Source organism: Balaenoptera acutorostrata, chromosome 3, assembly GCF_949987535.1.
Source record: "Balaenoptera acutorostrata chromosome 3, mBalAcu1.1, whole genome shotgun sequence".
NCBI lineage: Eukaryota > Metazoa > Chordata > Mammalia > Artiodactyla > Balaenopteridae > Balaenoptera > Balaenoptera acutorostrata.
The window spans coordinates 70,932,362-70,955,579 of NC_080066.1; the positions used below are offsets into that span (position 1 = coordinate 70,932,362).

A 23,218-nucleotide genomic window follows, 5' to 3' on the forward strand; every position below is an offset into this window, starting at 1 on the left:
TATACTATTGTATGGATATACCACAATTTGTTTATGCATTCAACTGTTGATGGACATTTGGATTGTGTCTAGTTTTCGGCTATTACAAATAAAACTACTATGAACATTCAGGTACAAGGGCCTGATTGGACCTATGCTTTCTTTTTTTCTTTAGGGAAAATCCTAGGAGTGAAATGGTTGAATGTATCACAGATACATGCTTAACATTTTATGAAACTGATCAGCTGTTTTCCGGCACAACTGCACCGTTTCACATTCCTATCAGCAGTGACTGAGAGTTCCTGTTGCTCCACGTCCTCAATAACATAGAGTTACTCTCTACAGACATTCTAGTGGGCATGTAGCAGTAACTCATTGTGGCTTTAACTTACATTTCCCTAATGATGTTGAATATCTTCTCATTTGCTTATTTCCCATTCGCATATCTTTTTTAGTAAAGTGTCTGCTCAAATCTTTTACCCATTTTTTTTTCAGAAGTCACAACTAGTTCTGATATTTTATTGTTCCAAGGATATCATAGTTTTTTTTTTTTTCAGGTATTGTTGACATATAACATTATGGTAGTTTGAGCTGTACAACATAAGGATTCGTTATTTGTATACATTGTGAAATAATCACAATAAGTCTAAATGAGATCTGTCACCAGATACAAGTACATTATTTTTTCTTTTATGAGAATTTTTAAGGTCAACTCTCTTAGCAACTTTCACGTATTCAATATAATATTATTATCTATGGTCAGCATGCTGTTTCTGACATCTCATGACTTATTTATAGCTGAAAGTTTGTACCTTTTCACCTTCAGGCATTTCACCCCAAACACCTCCTGCCTCTGGCATCCGCCAGTCTGTTCTATCTATGAGCTGGGATTTTTCTTTTTTTTTTTTTAAAGATTCCACATGTAAGGGAGATCATGCAGTATTTGTCTTTCTCTGAGTTATTTCACTTAGCATAATGCCCTCAAGGTCCTTTCATGTTATCACATGGCAAGATTCCATTTTTTATTTGGCTGAATAATATTCCATTGTATATCTGTACCACAGTTTCTTTATCCAGTCATCTGTCATTGGACAATGGGTTGTTTCCCTATCTTGGCTATTGTAAATAGTGCTGCTGTGAGCATAGGGGTGCATATATCTTTTCAAATTAGTGTTTTCCATTTCTTCAGAAGTGGGATTGCTGGGCCATATGGTAGTTCCACTGTTAATTTTCTGAGGAAATGCTATACTCTTTTCCATAGTGACTGCACCAATTTCCATTCCCACCAACACTTCACAAGGGTTCCCTTTTCTCAACATCCTCTCCAACATTTGTTATTTCTTGTCTTTTTTTTCTTGAATTTTTAAATTTTATTTTATTTATTTTTTATACAGCAGGCTTTTATTAGTTATCTATTTTATACATATTAGTGTATACATGTCAATCCCAATCTCCCAATTCATCACACCACGCCCCACCCCCTGCCACTTCCCCCCCTTGGTGTCTCTATTTCTGTGTCTCTACATCTGTGCCTCTATTTCTACCCTGCAAACCAGTTCATTTGTACCATTTTTCTAGGTTCCACATATATGCGTTAATATATGATATTCGTTTTTCTCTTTCTGACTTACTTCACTCTGTATGACAGTCTCTAGATCCATCCACATCTCTACAAATGATCCAATTTTGTTCCTTGTTATGGCTGAATAATATTCCATTGTATATATGTACTACATCTTCTTTATCCATTCGTCTGTTGATGGACATTTAGGTTGCCTCCATGACCTGGCTATTGTAAATAGTGCTGCAGTGAACATTGGGGTGCATGTATCTTTTTGAATTATGGTTTTCTCTGGGTATATGCCCAATAGTGGGATTGCTGGGTCATATGGTAATTCTATTTTTAGTTTTTTAAGAAACCTCCATACTGTTCTCCACAGTGGCTGTATTAATTTACATTCCCACCAACAGTGCAAGTGGGTTCCCTTTTCTCCACACCCTCTCCAGCATTTGTTGTTTGTAGATTTTCTGATGATGCCCATTCTAACTGGTGTGAGGTGATACCTCATTGTAGTTTGTTTTTTTTTTTAATTTTATTTATTTATTTATTTATTTATTTATTTATTTATGGCTGTGTTGGGTCTTCGTTTCTGTGTGAGGGCTTTCTCTAGTTGCGGCGAGCGGGGGCCACTCTTCATCGTGGTGCACTGGCCTCTCACTCATTGTAGTTTTGATTTGTATTTCTCTAATAATCAGTGATGTTGAACAGCTTTTCATGTGCTTCTTGGCCATCTGTATGTCTTCTTTGGAGAAATGTCTATTTAGGTCTTCTGCCCATTTTTGGATTGGGTTGTTTGTTTTTTTAATATTGAGCTGCATGAGCTGTTTATATATTTTGGAGATTAATCCTTTGTCCGTTGATTTGTTTGCAAATATTTTCTCCTATTCTGAGGGTCATCTTTTCATCTTGTTTGTAGTTTCCTCTGCTTTGCAAAAGCTTTTAAGTTTCATTAGGTCCCATTTGTTTAGTTTTGTTTTTATTTCCATTACTCTAGGAGGTGGATCAAAAAAGATCTTGCTGTGATCTATGTCATAGAGTGTTCTGCCTACGTTTTCTTCTAAGACTTTGATAGTGTCCAGTCTTACATTTAGGTCTCTAATCCACTTTGAGTTTATTTCTGTGTATGGTGTTAGGGAGTGTTCTAATTTCATTCTTTTACATGTAGCTGTCCAGTTTTCCCAGCACCACTTATTGAAGAGACTGCCTTTTCTCCATTGTATATCCTTGCATCCTTTGTCATAGATTAGTTGACCATAGGTGTGTGGGTTTATCTCTGGGCTTTCTATCCTGTTCCATTGATCTATATTTCTATTTTTGTGCCAGTACCATATTGTCTTGATTACTGCAGCTTTGTAGTATAGTCTGAAGTCAGGGAGTCTGATTCCTCCAGCTCCGTTTTTTTTCCCTCAAGATTGCTTTAGCTATTCGGGGTCTTTTGTGTTTCCATACAAATTTTAAGATTTTTTGTTCTAGTTCTGTAAAAAATGCCACTGGTAATTTGATAAGGATTGAACTGAATCTGTAGATTGCTTTGGGTAGTATAGTCATTTTCACAATATTGATTCTTCCAATCCAAGAACATGGTATATCTCTCCATCTGTTTGTGTCATCTTCGATTTCTTTCATCAGTGTCTTATAGTTTTCTGAGTACAGGTTTTTTACCTCCTTAGGTAGGTTTATTCCTAAGTATTTTATTCTTTCTGTTGCAATGGTGAATGAGATTGTTCCTTTAAGTTCTCTTTCTGCTCTTTCGTTGTTAGTGTATAAGAATGCAAGAGATTTCTGTGCATTAATTTTGTATCCTGCAACTTTACCAGATTCATTGATTAGCTCTAGTAGTTTTCTGGTAGCATCTTTAGGATTCTCTATGTATAGATAGTATCATGTCATCTGCAAACAGTGACAGTTTGACTTCTTCTTTTCCAGTTTGTATTCTTTTTATTTCTTTTTCTTCTCTGATTGCCATGGCTAGAACTTCCAAAACTATGTTGAATAATAGTGGCGAGTGGACATCCTTGTCTTGTTCCTGATCTTAGAGGAAATGCTTTCAGTTTTTCACCGTTGAGAATGATGTTTGCTGTGGGTTTGTCATATATGGCCTTTATTATGTTGAGGTAGGTTTCCTCTATGCCCACTTTCTGGAGAGTTTTTATCATAAATCAGTGCTGAATTTTGTCAAAAGCTTTTTCTGCATCTATTGAGATGATCATATGGTTTTTATTCTTCAATTTGTTAATATGGTGTATCACTTTGATTGATTTGCGTATATTGAAGAATCCTTGCATCCCTGGGTTAAATCCCACTTGATCGTGGTGTATGATCCTTTTAACATGTTGTTGGATTCTGTTTGCTAGTATTTTGTTGAGGATTTCTACATCTATATTCATCAGTGATATTGGTCTGTAATTTTCTTTTTTTGTAGTATCTTTGTCTGGTTTTGGTATCAGGGTGATGGTGGCCTCATAGAATGAGTTTGGGAGTGTTCCTTCCTCTGCAATTTTTTTGGAAGAGTTTGAGAAGGATGGGTGTTAGCTCTTCTCTAAATGTTTGATAGAATTCACCTGTGAAGCTATCTGGTCCTGGACTTTTGTTTGTTGGAAAATTTTTAATCACAGTTTCAATTTCATTACTGGTGAGTCATATTTTCTATTTCTTCCTGGTTCAGTCTTAGAAGGTTATACCTTTCCAAGAACTTGTCCATTTCTTTCAGGTTGTCCATTTTATTGGCATAGAGTTGCTTGTAGTAGTCTCTTAGGATGCTTTGTATTTCTGCAGTGTCTGTTGTAATTTCTTTTTCATTTCTAATTTTATTGATTTGAGTCCTCTCCCTCTTTTTCTTGATGAGTCTGGCTAATGGTTTCTCAGTTTTGTTTATCTTCTCAAAGAACCAGCTTTTAGTTTTATTGATCTTTGCTATTGTTTTCTTTGTTTCTATTTCATTTATTCTGCTCTGATCTTTATGATTTCTTTCCTTCTGCTAACTTTGGTTTTTGTTTGTTCTTTTTTCTCTAGTTCCTTTAGGTGTAAGGTTAGATTGAGATTTTTCTTGTTTCTTGAGATAGGCCTGTATTGCTATAAACTTCCCTCTTAGAACGGCTTTTGCTGCATCCCATAGGTTTTGGATCGTCATGTTTTCGTTGTAATTTGTTTCTAGGTATTTTTTGATTTCCTCTTTGATTTCTTCAGTGATCTCTTGGTTATTTAGTAACATACTGTTTAGCCTCCATGTGTTTGTGTTTTTTATGTTTTTTCCCTGTAATTGATTTCTAATCTCATAGCATTGTGGTCACAAAAGGTGCTTGATATGATTTCAATTTTCTTAAATTTACTGAGGCTTGACTTGTGACCCAAGATGTGATCTATCCTGGAGAATGTTCCATGTGCACTTGAGAAGAAAGTGTAATCTGCTGTTTGGGGATGGAATATCCTATAAATATCAATTAAATCTATCTGGTCTATTGTGTTATTTAAAGCTTGTGTTTCCTTATTAATTTTCTGTTTGGATGATCTGTCCATTGGTGTATGTGAGGTGTTAAAGTCCCCCACTATTACAGTTACTGTCGACTTCCCCTTTTATAGCTGTTAGCAGTTGTCTTATGTATTGAGGTGCTCCTATGTTGGGTGCATATGTATTTATAATTGTTATATCTTCTTCTTGGATTGATCCCTGGATCATTATGTAGTGTCCCTCCTTGTCTCTTGTAACATTCTTTATTTTAAAGTCCATTTTATCTGATGTGAGTATTGCTACTCCAGCTTTGTTTTGATTTCCATTTGCATGGGATATCTTTTTCCATCCCCTCACTTTCCGTCTGCATGTGTCCCTTGGTCTGAAGTGGGTGTCTTGTAGAGAGCATATATATTTTTACCCATTTTAAAAAAATTGCATTGTTTATCTTCTTATTATTAGGTTGTCAGAGGTCTTTATATATTCTAGATAAAGTCCTTTGATGGATATATGTTTTGCCCATATTTTCTCTTAGTCCATGGCTTGCCTTTTCATTTTTGTCACAGCGTCTTTGGAAAAGCAAATGTTATTAATTTAGATGAAGCTCAGTTTATTGGTTTTTCCGTTATCGTTTGTGCTTTTTATGTCTCATTTTAAAACTCTTTGCTAAAACACAGTAACTAAGATAGTCTCCTATGTTTTCTTTTAGAAGTTTTAAAAGTTTTATGATCCACTGAGAGTTAATTTTTGTATATAGCGTGAGGTAATAGTAGAGGTTCATTTTTATGCATATGGATATCCAATTGTTCAGCATCATTTGTTGAATAGATTCTTCTTCCCCTATTGAACTACTTTGGAATCTTTGCCAAAACTCAATTGACTCTATATGTATGTGTCTGTTTCTGAACTCTTCATTATGTTCTATTTGATCTATTATGCTTAGCTTCACACCAATGCAACACTCTATTGATTACTGTAGCTTTCTAATAAACCTTGAAGTCAGGTAGTCTAAGTCCCCCAACTTTGTTTTTCCTTTTTAAAGTTGTTTTGGCTATTCTAGGTTCTTTGCATCTCCCTATAAATTTTAGACAAAATTTGTCAACTCTACAAAGGCTACTGGGATTTTCAGTGGGATGGCTTTGAATCTACAGAGCAAATAAAGCAAAACTGACATCTTAAGAATACTGATGGTGGTTGTGGTTGCATAACAATGTGAATGTACTTAATGCCACTGAACTGTATATTTTACTTCTTTTTTAAAAATTCTACTTGAACTGTACATTTTTAAATGGTTAAAATGATCAATTTTATGTTATGTATATTTTACAAGTTTAAAAATTTAATTAAAAAAACAATACCTATTCTAAAATTTAGAATGTATTACCTAATATATAATGGCTCATAAGCTGGCCAATTTCACCAGTCCACTCCTCTCTTCCTCCACCATCCCTCCCTAGACCTGTCACTATTAGCACACTGTAGCTAAAGGGACATGGCCGAGAGCACTGTGTTTTTCCATTTGTCTTTCCTCTGGCTTCTTCATCTTTTTTTAAAAAATAAACTTTATGAGGTATAACTTATATACTGTAAAATGCAACCACTTTAGCGGAAAGTTTGACTTTTGATAAACGCATATACCCACGTATCTACCACCACAATCTCGATATAACATTTCATCACCCCAGGAAGTTCCGTCATGCCTCATTGATGTTAATCTCTCCCTAAACCCTCAGGTAACCACTGATCTACTTTCTGTCCCTATAGATCTGTGTTGTTTTCTCTATAATTTTATATACATAGAAACAGTTTGTACTGTTTTGGGTCAGGCTTCTTTCATCCAGAAGTGTTTTTGATATTCATCAAAACTACATGTGTCGGGCTTCCCTGGTGGCACAGTGGTTAAGAATCCGCCTGCCAACGCAGGGGACACGGGTTCAAGCCCTGATCTGGGAAGATCCCACATGCCGCGGAGCAACTAAGCCCGTGCACCACAACTACTGAGCCTGCGCTCTAGAGCCCGTGCTCTGCAACAAGAGAAGCCACTGCAATGAGAAGCCCGCGCACCACAATGAAGAGTGGCCCCCACTCGCCACAACTAGAGAAAGCCCACGCACAGCAATGAAGACCCAACGCAGCCAAAAATAAACAAATAAATTAAAAAAAAAAAACTACATGTGTCAATAGCCTGTTATTTTTATTGCTGAATAATACTCTCTTGTATGGATATATTGTAATTTGTTTATCTCTTTGCCTGTTGAAGAACATTTTAGTTATTTCTACTATGACTATAGCTGCTTTAAACATGTGTATACGAGTCTGTATGGACATATGTTTTCATTTATCTTGAATAAATATCTAAGAGTGGTATGGTTATATGATAAGTGTATGTGTACCTTTATTAAAAGAACCCAGAGTTTCTTTTAGAGTCAAACTCATATCCAGTTAGTCATGGCTTTGGGCCTATGCACAGTCTAGTCCAGTGGGCAGCCAGGGACACTGGGGGCTGGGTAACTAAGTTCTAGCTGGGCATCTGGTCTGTGCATACTGGGTGACTATGTCTGTCACAGCCTCGGGTAACAGGTATACCACATACTAAAAAGAGGATGGTTGTTGCTGCTCCAGATATCAAAGTAAATAGTCAAAAGAGTGGTAGTAAAAATCAAAAATACTAGCAAATGGCTTTTATACCAAAACAAAACACAAAAGAGGCTGCAACAACTTTTAGACTTCAGCAAAAATCCAAAACATAACAACTAGCAAATAAATTCTTACCTCTGTGCATAATCTTGTGCTTCTCCCTCAGGTATGTCAGGCCTTTTATTACCTAGGGGAAAGGAAATGTAAAAAGATGGAAACTGAAATAGTGGTGTTTAGAAAATACTCAACCTTTCTATTTTAAAATGATCTAGGAAATATTTCATCTAACATCAAAAATTTGCCTTCTTCCCTTATTTTTCTTCTCTCTTTTGATTTTTTAACCTATCTTATCAAGAAACCATCTTTTTACATGGTATATAGAGTATGATTTTTAAGCAAAATTGATTATTGCAAGTTTAGACAACTGTAAAAAAACCTACTTTGCTTGAATTCATTTATTTCCAAATCTGCAATCTAAAAAAGAGGCTTTCTGATGCCACAAATGGGAATTCTTTTGGATACCCTGTCCTATTTTTCAAGACAGATTTTAATATACAGAAATCTACTTTGCTAGTTTTAGCGAGAAAGAGCAGGGGGTTGGGGGGGAGATATTGTATCTAGAATCTAGATAGAGAAAATTCTGGTGAAAAACCTAACTTTTCTTACAAACCTTCCCTTTGTTGACTTCCTACCTTCCTCCTTGTCCCTTTCCTACCAACTCAACTTATCAGTGAGGGAACCTGGAAGAAAAACTTCTCAATATACTCACAGCAATGCTAACTTTTCCTAAAATTTGTTCAGGAATTCTTCCAGCTTTCTTCAGGACTTGATCCAAGGAACCCCCATCCTAAGAACAAGAATACCAGCCCATTTAGTGACAATGTTTCTAACTATTCTTTCAAGTGTTAAACTTCAGCAGGAAAGTAAATCTCACACATGACAAATCTTCCTAGAAGGGCACCCTTCGGTTTGTTCCAGATATCAAGTAAGACATGAACGCAAAACATTGTGGGAGCTGCCAAACAACTAATAACTCAAATCCTATGAATAATCATTAAATAAATTACTAATTTAGTGGTCAAAAATTACTAATTCAGTGGTCAAATTACTAATTCTACTGAACTGACAGAATAGAGTAGCAGTTAGGAGTGCAGACTCTAGTGGCAAACTGTCTAAATTTGCATCCCAACTCTTACTATCTAGTGGACATTGAACAAGTTACTCTACTTGTAAAATGTGGATGATAATAATTATAAGGCTATTATGATATTCATAGGGCTATTGTAAGTATTAAACAAGCTCATATATATAAAGCCCTTAGAACAATGTCTAGCTCATAGTAAGTGCTCAATAAATGTTTGCCATTTTGTCACCATTGTGTAAGTCACAACTTGCATTTGGCATTATCCTAACAAATTATATTTAATAAAATCCAAAGAAAAATGTCATAGAAAGCAATCATTCATTCCACAAATCCTACAAAATGCCATGCACTGTGTTAGGTTCTATGGGGAATAAAGATACAAAAAAGACCTAGCTCTTGTCCTCAATAAATTTACAAACTAGTAGGAGAAATATACGACTCAATAAAATATAACAAAACAGAATAAATGTATAGTAAAAGTGCTACACACACACACAGAAGAAGGGAGAATCCTGCCTTCACTTAGAAGATAGCATTTGAGCTGAAATCTTACTCAAAGAATGAGCATGATTTCCATACCTGGAAAAGGAGAGGGGCGAGGGGACAACAGAACAGAGCGGAAGCATGCTCCTAACCACCGGAGCGCCAGGGAATTCCCAAGAACAGCGTATCTCAACAAGATCAAAAGCAGAGAAGCATTAAATTGCTTAGTACTCCTGGGATGACATGCGGTTCATTCACTGTAGGTGTATGAAGAAATGCAGGGATGGATCAGGCTGGAAATGGCCATCTGTGGCCAGATCATGGAGCCCCACCAAGGAACTAAGACCTGACTTTATGGAGGCAGAAGGAAAGGTACCCAAACCATAGCAGCTGAGAGAAAGAGACAGGGCAATTAGCAAGCAGCTGATCAGGCGGAGATGACATGAGCAGGACCCAGGGCAGAGGCGGTGGAAAGGGAGTACGCAAGAGGGGATAACACATGTGGAGTGAAGCTGGCTTCTGTAGGGCTCGCATACAAGGGCCTTCCTATCCATGGAGGCTACATTTTAACCTGAGATCTTGAAAAAATGCTCACTCAAGGAACCCTCACGTGTTGAGACAGAAATATGTTCCTGCCTCTATGGCTTCGGGTGTAGCCAATTATCAGTCACAATATAAAATTACCCTAGAAGTAGAGATAATTCCTACAAACTCAGATTGATTTTCTAAAGTATCCTGTCTACACTGGGCAGCTACCATTGTCAACTATCATCTCTTAATCACCTCTGTGTAAGGCAGAGGGATACATGAGGAACTGGGAAAAACTATAAGTACAGGAAAAAATACCCTCTGCCTGGGGAGACAGAACATATTCATAAAGAGGCAAGGCACCTTAAATCCTCCTCTGAACAAGGCAGGGAACAAACAGTTGAATGAAGAGAACACACACTGCTACAGGTGCTCAGAGGAGGAAGCAATTCCTGGACAAAGCGGCCAAGGGAAGGGCTCACGACACGAGTGACACACGGAAGCTGAGCCTTGGAGGTGGGCGAGATCTGGGTAGGAGAAGCAGAGAGGTGTTCCCACTGACATCCTGCCTCCAAAACCACCCAGGCTTTAAGATGCAGCCATTCAATGTAAGGTCACAGAACAATGCATAACATAATAAAGAAAAGAAGGACAGAGAATAATCCCATTTTTATAAAAATTAAAAAGTGTGCATATACTCACACAAACCAGAATATCAAAAATGTTACCAAAATGTTCCAGTCTAGATAGTAAGATTATCAGGGGTCTTTGTTGTGCGATAGTTTCTTCTTTGTGCTTTTCTATGGTTTATACATTTTCTACAATAAATAAATGTCTTACCTTTTAAAATTACTGACCTCATTTATGAAAGTGGAGAATTAAATCTACAAATCAATTAACAGATACTTACTGAGCGCCCATTTTGTACAAAGGCATCATTAGGTAGCTACAACACTACCTAAAGGAGGTGAGAAAATAGGTAGGACTCGTTCAGGGATACAGAGCTCTCAGGAAATGTTACCTAAAACAATGCTAAAAATAGATTATCAACTTAAAAAGTCTATGCTTATAAAAAGGATAGTTTGGACCAATGACTTTCTATCACAGATCAACTCTGGATCATGGATGCTGATAGAAAAAGAAAGCAGTACAGGTGTATACTCAAATGCACACTAACACCCCTGAATACGTTAAACTTCTCATCATAATAAACTCCCTAGCACAACTACCTAATGGTGGGTCAGACAACCAAGGAGCACAGGGGAGGATTTCAAAATTCAACCTAAAATTCAAATGGGCCATAATCTCCACAGGGATATGAGCATGGAATTATCAATCTAGAGTCAAAGAGAACTCCTCTGTAAACACACATTTTCCAAGAGCCCTTGGAAGAGCCCTACCCAGGCGGTGAGCCAGGCTGGGGTCTGAGTCATCCTTTGAGCCTGGCTGCCTTCACAATGCCACAGGCCCCTGGTGGCCAAATGAGGACAGCGCCACAGCCCAGGTAACCACACCCAAGTCAGCAGGCTCCTAGAAATGCCATAGCGCCTCTCAATTTCCCTTACTGACAGGAACAGGGACTCCAGTGCAGAAAGTTTCCAGACTTTCTGTTTTGCTTTCAGTTGAATGTGGTTTCAGACTCTTTGTTTGAACGACTTTGCCTAATTATCAGGGAGGACTATACACTTAAAACTAGGTAACAGCAATTCTGTCCAAATCGGATGCAAACGAGGCAGAAGAGCTAGCCTGTGGTTCTCAGCTTCCACAGCCAGGACAGGGCGGCCCGGCTAACTGTCTTGGTTTACACTTTCCCTGGGGGTTGTGGTAAACATTTCTGTCAAAAAGGAGGAAACGCTGGCTCTCCTCCCTTAACCTCCTCTGCGCTACAAGCAGAGTTACAGAGTGAAGAACGGGATTCGCAGGATTTAAGAAGCATGAACCACATCAGGATCAGCCAGTGTTGCCTGCGACTCACCTCACAACCTTTCAATTCTACTGCACTGTTGCCAAGGACCTGCCTTCGCTGACTAAAGCTGCTGAAACCATGCTTATTTTTAGAAGCCAATTATTAACTAAGCCAGTGGTGCTTTTGTGAAGGTTTTCTACAGAAGAGACAAATGCTTTATGGAAAAAAAAAAGAGCTCAAAAGCTTTTACTCCTGCGTGAGAAACATCAGCCCTGAGTCCCCAGTTCTCTGGTTGCTCAGCTACCACCTGAGCAGGAATCTACTTCCCCGAAGACAAGAACATTCCTGTTCTGATCAGGCAGCATCCATGCACCCCTTGGGTCTCAAAACTCAGGCTGGGCAGGTGCAAACACAGCTTATGTCTGGAAAAGGTCAGCCCCTAGCCAGGTGCATTAAGAAGATGGGGCTCCGTGCACGCTGATGACAAATTTACTTTAAACTGCATCCAAAAAACAACCTGAGCAGTGCGTAAGTAGACAGCACGCGGTAAAGCAAGTATGACAAAATGTTAACGGTAGAATCTAGGTGGTGGCTTTAGAGTGCACATTACACAATTCCTTCAACTTTCTGTACTTTTGAAATTTTTCATAGTAAAGTGTTGGGGGGAAATGCCAATGACAAGGAACATCATGCAAAGACTGTGACACGGAGAGGACCAAAGAATCTTAGAAGCTGGGATATGGCTAATGAACAGAGCTCTATATGACAACACCTTTGAAATGTGGAAGCTGAGACAAAGCAGAAATCCCTAAAGAGAAGTGGCAGCCAGTGGTCAGAGAATTTTCCTATCACAGGCAGCCAGTGCAGGAGTTCTCCTGCAGGAGGGCTTGCTCAGGGACCAAGGAAGGGGTGAGAGGGCCCAGCCTAGAGCAGAAAGCTACTCTGGAGCATGGCTACTTGAACTTCAGGCCACAACTGCTTCCTTACAGGGTCCCGTCCCTGGCAACTCTGAGCCTCTCCACTAGTGTTAACAGACAGTTCCAGTTGCCCTCTGAGCCTAGGTATACCCAGGAACAGAAGGCCCTAACTCTCTCTTGAGCTCTGACCATGCGATCTCCCATCCTGCTTCCCTCATTCAGTCATTCAACACAGATCACCTAATAGGTGCCCTACACTCTGCTTGGCCCTCAGAAAGGTTTTGACCCTCCCAGTCTCTGACAGCCAGGTTTCCCACACTCAGGCCTCCCAGGGTAATTCCAGAGATATCTTCTGCTTCAGGGACTTACGTGGGAGGATCTCAATATCCCCAGAGAGCCAAAGCCATGGGGGAAAACAACTGACCTGCAGGTACTAGAAATGGGCCAAGAGAATGGGAGACCAATCCTTGTGACATCCTGTGTCATCTCCTCCTCCAGGAGGGAAAGGCTGGCAAGGGCAAGGAGCATGAGGTTGTGATCAACGTCTATGAATACAGAGTGAAGAAAGGATTCCAGAATGAGGAAGCCTCAACACAGGTCAATTTAAGACAGACAGAAAGACTGAACTCCACATGGCAAGAGGCCACATAAGGCCAATAAAAGAGGTTCCAGCAGGATCTGAATAAATGAATAGGGCACTGACTATCAACGTTTAGGGCCTGATCTTAACCTCTGAAGCAAGCACCCTGGAGTTCAACCATGCTCAAACCTACAGATAGCCTCCTGGTTCCTCTACTAAAGGGAGAGGAACAGAACTTGGAGGTTACTTAAGAAAGAATTTCTGATGGTTCAGAAGACAGCAGGCATGAGGTGACGCATACCTGGTGCTCAGAAGCCCTCACGTCCACACCGATACTCCTCACTTTAGAAGGCCCTAGAACACAGCCATGCGGCCTGTGAACAGCTCTGGGGGCAGAGACGCTGCTCTCAATGGTTCCATCCCCTCGGCAGCTCATGTGGCACTTTGCCCTAATAGGCACTAAAATAAGTGTTTGTGAAGCTGAACCCATGCTGATTAACTAATGTAATCAAGTGACTGGCTACAAGTGCCAAAACCATAGAAACACAGAATGTTAGCATGGGGAGGGGTCCCTAGAGAACATCCGGTCCAAACATTTCTCTGCAGAAATGAGAAAATCTTGAGAGAGTATATGATTTACATTGTGTAGTGGAGAGACCATGAAATTTAAAGAAAGCGGACCTGGTTAGAGACACGGGTTAGAAGAGCTCAGCTCTGACACTTACTGGTTATATAACTTAGACTAGTTACTAAACCTCTCAAGGCCTTGCTCTCTCCATCTACCAGCTTGGGGTGGGGGTGGGGGTCAATCCATGTCCTATGACAGGGCTGGTGTGATTAAGAAGTCACATAACATGAAAAGGACCCAACAAGTGGTAGAAGATGGAAAAGCTAGTTAGTGTTATGTCCAGCCACGCCACCACCCATCTTCCGTTATTTTGGCAAGACCCAAGAGGAAAAAAGGCTACTCCGGCCTCTCTTGTTTTATCACTGGTTGACCACCATCACCTCCACCCTCTTCCCCTTCTAGTTTTCAAGGACCTCCAGTGCCATGTATACATCTTCATCCAACTCTTGGGCTAAAGCTGGAAAACCAACCATCGTCAGCACAAAGAGCACCAGAAACCCAAAGGATAAGGAGCAGCTCCCTCTCCCAGCCCTACCCCACCCCACCAAAGGGAGGTTAAAACCCAAGTGGAAAATAATCAGCACCCCAGGCCTGGGCTAGGACCAAGCCAGAAACATTCAACGGGCTTCCCACAGAGACTGCTTCACTCTCCTTGAAGCAAGAAGGAACGAGAGCTTTCTCAGTGACCTTCAGACGCACAGAAGACATTTTCAGAACCTACGTCCCACATGGCGCCATAGAGGTCAGCACGTGACTGCAACACTGTGTGTGGCACTTCTTGACCATTGAAACGAAGAGATGTTCAAACCAATGGGGGCACCAGCAAGGGACAGACCTCTCAGGAGGGTTCTCCTGGAGTTCATTAAGACCAGGCCCTGGGGCTCTCATTCCAGAGGTGAGGGCAGGTCTAGAGAGTCAGGAAGGAAGTGGAGGACTTACTGAGGGACACTAGGCTGGACTGAAAGCAGAGCAACCACGAAGCATGTAGACTCAATCATGTCAGCCCTCGTCTCTGAACTGTCAGCCCCGGTGAGAATAAAGCAAAAGCTAAAGTTTGCAGAAGGCATGCTCTGAGTCACACAGTGTGCTGGAAGACTTACAACTCTTATTTTAATCAATCCTCACTACAACGAGGCAGGTATAACAATGGCCATTTTATAGATGAGGAAACTGAGAATCAGAAAGATAAAGAAGCTTGCCCAAGGTCATGACAAGAAGGTGACAATCTGTAAACAAATAATTACTGAGCACCTGCTGTGGCTTTGGAGACACAATGGCAAACAAGACAAGGTGTCCACTTGGATTTTTGTGGAGAAGGGAGATATGAATAAACATCTCAGATTCCAAAGTCCCCTGTGCCATGCTGGCTACTGGGGACAGAAAAGCATTAGCAACCGTGAAGCCAGCCTCTCTCTTTGAAATTCTGGCCATGAAGGATGGAAACAGAGCCCCAGTCACTATCCGGCAGATTCAACAAAGTACACTGGGGTCAGACAGCCTTGGTTTAAATTCTACCAATTCCACTTACCAGCTGTATGACCTTGGGTAAGTTATTCCATTTCTCTGAGCCTCAGTTTCCTCATTTGTAAAATGCAGATAATGTACCCAACTCAATAAGGTGTTATAAAAATGTGATAAAATATTAATTTGCTTAGGGTAGTGCTTGATATGATATATACCCAATAAATACTAGCTTATCAGTAATAGTTTTGCTAACCCTGCTCTTAAAGCCAGTTATAAACTCTCTGAAAACAGGGACTGTTTCACTTATCTTCATAACCCCAGAACACGTACCTAGCACACAGCATGGCATGTAATAAATGGATTTAAACTATATTAACCAGATTTTACCCACATCAAAATCTTGGGGTCAAGAAAACTGGGAGATGTGCTCTTGGTACAACCACCAGGGACACCTGATTGCTGCCACCTCTCTTTGAAGAGACAGGGACCTAGGAAGGAGGCCTGTCATCTTCTTGGCTATTCCAACGTCTACAGCCAGGCTTCCCACATGCCCAAGACAGTGATCTGGACCCAGGGAGGAACAAGGAAGCAGCCGGTCACATCCCAGACCAAAGATTAGACCAGAGCCACCCACTTCCCAGGCCGCTGCTTCAGAGGCTGACAGGTTGCCACATACCATGTGCTCCATGCAGATACTGATCTCACCATCACTGTAGAATGCACCGTAGAAGCCCACAATGTAAGGGGAGTTGCACTCATGTAGAACCTGCAGCTCCCGTATGATCTGGTTCCGGATTGCAGGTTTGATCTCCAGGTGAATTAGCTGGGAAAAGAAAGGTAGAAGGAAGAGAAGCTTTAAAAATATATGGATGGATGATGGATGGGTGGATGGATGGATAGGAGCTTTCTTAAATGCTTAAGCTCTTAAAGGTAGGAAGAGAGGAAACAGGCAAGTTTTAACAAACAAGTTTCTGCCCAACCACAGCACTGAGTGCCAACATACCAAGGCAGGTGTTGGCACTGGAGGAGTGGCCAGCTATGCCTCTACTCCTGGGAGCCAAGACTGAGCAAGAGGGGGCTCACCCCTCCCAAGAACAAAAGGACCTGTGAAACTGGGAGATATGGGGAAAGTGGCCTTAAGGACTTGGTTGATACTCAAGGGTTGTAGGACCAGAAAGGTATGAGGAACTGGGTCTGACAATCTAAGCTGCCCTAGAGATTTACCCTTGACTTTAGGGGTCTGATGTGGTTGAGATTTAGCCAAGGCCTTAGGGGTCACCTTATGTTCCCCTCCCCCCCACCCCCAATGTTGTCCCTTGTTTCAGCTGGGGAGACAGGTGACAGATACATGAAATGGTTACCGGATAAGGCTGAGCTTCTAAAAAGAGCCATGGACAATGAGTGTCAGAGGACATGGAAGCAGTGGTTACCAGCGCGGGTGGGAGCAGCTAGTGAAGGCTAGACAGGAGGTGGGCCTTGAAGATGGGCAGTGTTTGAAAAGATGGAAGGAATAGCATGAGCAAAAATATGTGGACAGAAATGAACATGGTGTGCTGTGAAACATGGAAGAGTCCAACCTCACTGTCCAGAAAGAGGAGGACCCAGGGTCACCAGGAAGGGAAGTCCAGCTCAAAGACCGCATGCCATGTTGGGGAGCCGAGACGTTATACTGCAGAGAGATGAAGGGGAACCACTGGCAGGGGTGGAACTCGGAGAAACAACATGAAATAAGTGTTTTTTGTGTGTCCCTGGGGCTGGGTAAATGAAAGCAGCTTCTGCTCTTGATAAATGGCAAACGAGCATCTCAGATTTCTTTCCAGAGCACACAGAAAACTAACAAATGGCCGCTTGCTGTTATTTTCCAGTCTGGGCAGTGGGATAAATACACTAACACATCATGAGTGTGTTTACCTATAATCTAATAGATAACATGAGTTCAAAATTCAAAAAGCACAAAAGGGTATTGAATGAAAAGTCAGTTTTCCTTCCACCCTTGTCTCCAGGCCCACAGGTCTTCTAAAAGGTAATCCAATTAGCTGTTCACCAAGGCAAGCTTGATTCAGTCCTTTTTTTTTTTTTTTAAAGTGGCCTCACCTTTCTGGCCATAACCAGACCAGACGGCTTGTGGGAGACCTTGAACACTACACCTCCATTGCCAGCACCCAGCTCACTGATCTTCTCAAAGTCGTCATCCTTCAGTTCTCCCACCTTCTGCTTCTGCGTAAGGAAGGCCTCAAGGCGCTTCCGCTGCTGTTCATCGAGCTCCAGCTCCTCCAGCTTCTTTTGCAAGGCCTCCAGGTTGGTCCTGTCCCAAAGTAGAAAGCACGGGTCAACACTGTTATCAGAGAAGTCCACCCAGAGGAGCACCCTTGCTGTGGAGAGCTCCAGCTCTGGGGCCAGAGAGAGAACTGATCGAGGCAGCTCGGGGGAAGGTCCCATCTGCTGTGGCTCTACCCCCTGCACTCCGCCACCCCACACAACTCACCACAGACACACTTCCCTTCTTAAGGCCTGCTCTCCTCATTTGTAAAATAGGGGAATTAGTTCTCTCTCAATATGCTCTAAGCCTACAAGACGAACTGCAGAATCTACTAAAATCCAGAGTGAGCCACCTTAATTTGCTTTAAAACCCCAGTATCAAAAGACCCACTAAGTGTTGGTTTTAACAACACCACATACAAAATAAAATTTTCTATTTCCTAAAACCACTAAATTGAAACCAAAGCACATTATCAAAACAGGCTCTAGGGCTTCCCTGGTGGCGCAGTGGTTGAGAATCTGCCTGCCAACGCAGGGGACACGGGTTCAAGCCCTGGTCTGGGAAGATCTCACATGCCACGGAGCAACTGGGCCCGTGAGCCACAACTACTGAGCCTGCGCGTCTGGAGCCTGTGCTCCGCAACAAGAGAGGCCGCGATAGTGAGAGGCCCGCGCACCGCAATGAAGAGTGGCCCCCGCTCGCCGCAACTAGAAAAAGCCCTCGCACAGAAACGAAGACCCAACACAGCTAAAAATAAATAAATAAATAAATAAATAAATAAATTTATTTAAAAAAAAAACCAAAAAAAAAACAGGCTCTAAACTGAATCACAATAGAAACGCTCCCTTCCAATGTGATCAGATCAGGAACACGGTCAATCAAAATAGAGCAAAAAGGATACACCTAAATTTTTATTTTTGCAAAACATATAAAAGTGCATTCATTCACCCACCTGCTAACACAAGGCGAGGCACTCTCTTTAAGAGCCCCACATCATCTTTCTTACGTGAACCAGAAGAGAATACAATGTCTATAATTTCCAAATACTGATTCTTTAGCATAAAAATGTAGACAGATTAATCTCAGAATAAAACTTTAAGAGTTTGATGACTTCCCCCAATTTTAATGCTCACCTAATTTAACAGTAATTTTTTTAAATTACCATTTCTTATTTATTTATTTTTTATTTGTTTATTTATGGCTGCATTGGGTCTTTGTTGCTGTGCATGGGCTTTCTCTAGTTGCAGCGAGAGGGGGCTACCCTTCGTTGCAGTGCACGGGCTTCTCATTGCGGTGGCTTCTCTTGTTGTGGAGCACAGGCTCTAGGCACACGGGCTTCAGTAGTTGTGGCAGGCGGGCTCAGTAGTTGTGGCTCAGGGGCTCTAGAGCACAGGTTCAGTAGTTGTGGCGCACAGGCTTAGCTGCTCCGCGGCATGTGGGATCTTCCTGGACCAGGGATCGAGCCCATGTCCCCTGCATTGGCAGGTGGATTCTTAACCACTGCGCCACCAGGGAAGTTCCTGACAGTAATTTTTTTAGTGACCTGGACTCACTGAGTCTTTCCACAGCTTTTGACTAGTATTCATAGGTGGGGGGAAAAAAAAAGAAAGAAAACCACTTCGCTTGCAGTCGTATTTCATCAGTTTCTCTGATATTTAAATACATACATTACTTAATTACAATACCAGCTACAACTGTACAAATGACTTTCGGAACAAACCGGCTCTTGGTAAGCACATAATTCAACCAGTGGGTGCCGGAGTGAGTGGGTATGGCGGACAGCAGCCTGCTAGCGTGTTTTACATAAAGAACTGAAGTGTTCATTACTCCTGGGAGCTTGTTAAGAGAAGAGTGGTAAAGAGAGATTCCACTGTGTTTCATTTGACTTTTGTCCCTAGTCTAAACAAACAACACAGGTGACAAGACAGGCAGTCATTACACATCAGAATGTTGGTGACTCCCTTCCCTCAATATACACACCATTTCTGAGCTTGGGGGTAGGAGCAAGCATAATCTTCCACTCTTCATTCACACTCCAAACCTTAAGAAGGCAAGGAGATGGAGACCCAATGCCTCCCCAGGGTATGGGAGGATCCAATACCGCCTTACAAATAACACAGTACATGGGGCCAAAGAGGACACAAGGCTGACTTCCCCAACCTTCCTCACTGGGTAACTCTGGGGGGAAGAAGCCTGGTGCCTGGTCCCCCCCCAAACTTTGTAAGTTGAAACCCTAACCCCCAATGTAACTACGTTTAGAGATAGGATTTTTAGAAGGTAATTAAGGTTAAATAAGGTCATATGGGTAGAGTCCTAATCAGATAGGACTGATAGCCTTATAAGAGAGGTGGCCTTCCCCCTACACACTCCAAGGAAAGGCCATGTGAGGATACAGCAAGAAGGCAGCTGCCTGCAAGCCAGGAAGAGAGGCCTCACCAAACCCAACCATGCTGGCAACCCAACCAGTCCTCATCTTGGACTTCAAGCCTCCAGAGCTATGAGAAAATTAATTTCTGTTGTTTAAGCCACCCAGTCTATGGCATTTTGTTATGTAGCCTGAGCAGACTAAGACAACTGGTCAATATTCTCATCCTGCTAAAAGGTTCAACTCAGTCTCACTGCTACCCACAGTCCCTCAGGTGTGGGGACTGGAACCAGTGTGGCTGGGAGTGCACAGTGCACGCCCTCTGGTTTCCTTTCTCTAAGGTCTCTCCACAAAGGAGCCCATTGATGACAACACTTAGAAACACATGTCAAATACAGACAGACCCTACAGCTAAAACTTGGATGAGGTTACAGCTGCCTGGAGGGCTCAGCAGTCTGACTGGAAATGCAGACTCCAAAAGCTGCTGTCAAGAACACACACACACACACACACACACACACACACATCACACAGAGTGTGTACGAGGGAGAGAGGGAAGGAGGGCTAGATGAAAGGACAATCACTCTCCTTGTAACACTGTACTTTTTTAAGTGTTTTATGTGCATTAATGCATTTAATCCACAACCTTACGATTACAACACACAGCAAACTCAAGCACAGACAGGTGAAGTAACTTGTCCAAGGTCGCACATCTAAGTGGCAGAGCCAGGATTCAAACCTGGGCAGAGAGAATCTCTAACCTTAATCATGATGCTATATTACCTCTTCAGAAAGTTCAATACGTCCAAGGGAGGCAACTTGCAAACATGGGTAAGATCCTAGTGTGGAGCACGTAACACACCAGGGCTCAATCAGACATGAAAATGGTGTACCTACAGGAAGAGTCCTTTGCCCCAGACGCAATCCTGTCTCCCCTGTACATCAATCTGAACAACTGCCTTGCAAGTAACACTGGCCACAAGAAACCACACCCATTTGGGGGTGGTGGGGGGTTGGGATGGTGGGAAGGTGGGAGGGATGCTGACTCTGCAGAAGTAAGGAATTCTCCCACCTTCGGGGAAAAAAACCCTAAGTCTGGGCTTTGTGCCACCTTCCTCCCCGCCCCTCTCCTATGCTCCATGGTCCAACCGCCTACCCCATCAGCTAAGGAACTGGCTTCTAATTTGTGCTTTCAGAGGGTGGAGCCAGGGAGAGAAGAGACACTTACGGTGGCAAGACTTTCCTAATGGGGCCGGGGCGGAGGAGGGGGGGACGGAGTTGCCAAGTAAACAAGTCATTAGTAATCAGGAATCCCGGATTCTTATCCCAAATTGGGCAACAACTAGCTGTGTGACCATGAACAAGTCATTTAACTTGACACATCTGTTTTCTCTTCTGTAAAATGGGGTAACAAGATGCTTACTTCACCAGGACAGGATCAAAATAAAAAACTAATGGGACGAAACACTGGCATTTTGACACATTTCTACACAAATGTTAAGGCAGGTGGGAGCGGGTTGGAGGACGAGGAGGAGCCACAGCAGCAACAGCAGGATTCAAAAAGTACTGTCTTGGGCTTCCCTGGTGGCGCAGTGGTTGAGGATCTGCCTGCCAATGCAGGGGACACGGGTTTGAGCCCTGGTCTGGGAAGATCCCACATGCCGCGGAGCAACTAGGCCCGTGAGTCACAATTGCTGAGCCTGCGCGTCTGGAGCCTGTGCTCCGCCACAAGAGAGGCCGCAATAGTGAGAGGCCCGCGCACCGCGATGAAGAGTGGCCCCCGCTTGCCACAACTAGAGAAAGCCCTCGCACAGAAACGAAGACGCAACACAGCCATAAATAAATAAATAAATTAAAAAAAAAAAAAAGTACTGTCTTTCCTGTAATTTAATAATTATTAAAAGCCCCTAAAAGTGTTTCAGAGAACTAAAGACAAAAGATTTTATCTGAAGGTGAAAGGAAAATTCCGGCATCAAAATGAGTTTCATGACTCATTAAAAAGAAATCAATCAATGAGGTGTCAGTATTCGGTACTGCTTCCTCTCACCCGGGGAGTGGATGGTGTTCAACAAGGCTCACTTGTGCCCTCCCAGGGTGAAACGCTCCAAGCAAAGGAAACAGGAAGAGAGCGGCCCCTCACCCCTCAACCACCCCACAGATCTCCAACACTCAGAGGACAAGAACCGGCCTCCTTCACAATCTTTGGTTTTAACTGAAATCAGCAAAATCAGAACTAGGGATTGAGAAAAGAAACTGGAGCCCGGCACAATACATCTCTGACACACACAGCCCTCTCCAGGGACCAGCTGTGATGGCTCCGACCCCCATCACATTCCCCACAGCAGAAAGGAAACGACACACTGGAACATGAATTCTGCACCAGGGCTGTCTTACAGTAAACACAAGTTCATCCAGATACAACATTATAGGCTTGAAATGGGAACGCAGAGGAAAAACAAGGAACTTGAAGAAAAACACAGGTTGTCATTTGTGTTCTGAAAACACCAGGAAGGCACAATGAAATGGGTGGGGAAAGGATGATCCTGGGCAAGAACTTCTCCTTCCCTCTCATCTCACCCACCTGCTAAGCCTAATTACACTACCACAGCAGGAATCTTTCATTCGTGGCTCAATGGCTCAAATCAAGAAGCAGTATAAAATGTAGCACAGAGAGGGACCTTAAAGACCACCCTATCCAACCTATTTTACAAGTGAGGAAACGGAGGTCCAGAAAGGACAAAGTCACACAGCTTATTGGTGGCAGATCTCCCGACCCCTGAAATAGAGCTCCTTTCAAGGCGCCACGCTGCCACCTCCAACTCTGATGGTCACTGCCACGGGAAGCTGACCTAAAGGAATGACTGAAGGGGTAGAGAGGCGATGTCCAGACCAAGGAATGGGGTCTTCAAACTGCCACACACCAAACAGAAATGAGCCACAAATGCATGCCAAACACCAGCCAGCTGTCTGTCGCCAACCTGAGCAAGGCTGCTACAGGTGGCAGGCCCCACCTCCACCGGGAGGAAGCGCAGAGGGAAGAGCAGGGATGACAACAAATCACTGTGCTGGAAGGACAGAAAGGGTCCCAGTGCAGGTGGGTCTCCTCACCTGAGAGCCCAAGGAGCTGTGAAGTTCTCCCTTCCCTGTGGCATCTGGCAAGAGGGCAGGGAAGAAAGAGGGAAGGAAAGGCAGAAAGACCCAAGCTAAGAGGGAACAGCACCCAGAGACTAAGGCTGCAACCCTTTGATCTACACCCTATACCATTCCCATCTGAGATATCTTGGGAGTCACCTCCTTTTCTGGTCCTTAGTTTCCATA

At 42.4% G+C, this 23,218-nt stretch overlaps 1 protein-coding gene across 1 annotated transcript in view; it reads right to left on the reverse strand.

The window, feature by feature from the left end:
* MAP2K1 (mitogen-activated protein kinase kinase 1) overlaps positions 1 to 23,218 on the reverse strand; it is an 81,209-nt gene that overhangs the window by 28,214 nt on the left and 29,777 nt on the right. Inside the window, exons 2-5 of the mRNA XM_007166066.2 lie at positions 17,370 to 17,580; positions 15,952 to 16,098; positions 8,395 to 8,472; positions 7,761 to 7,812 (exon numbers count right to left, since the gene is read on the reverse strand). Of these exons, the coding sequence (XP_007166128.1) occupies positions 7,761 to 7,812; positions 8,395 to 8,472; positions 15,952 to 16,098; positions 17,370 to 17,580 (488 nt within the window). The remainder of the gene's footprint in view (positions 1 to 7,760; positions 7,813 to 8,394; positions 8,473 to 15,951; positions 16,099 to 17,369; positions 17,581 to 23,218) is intronic.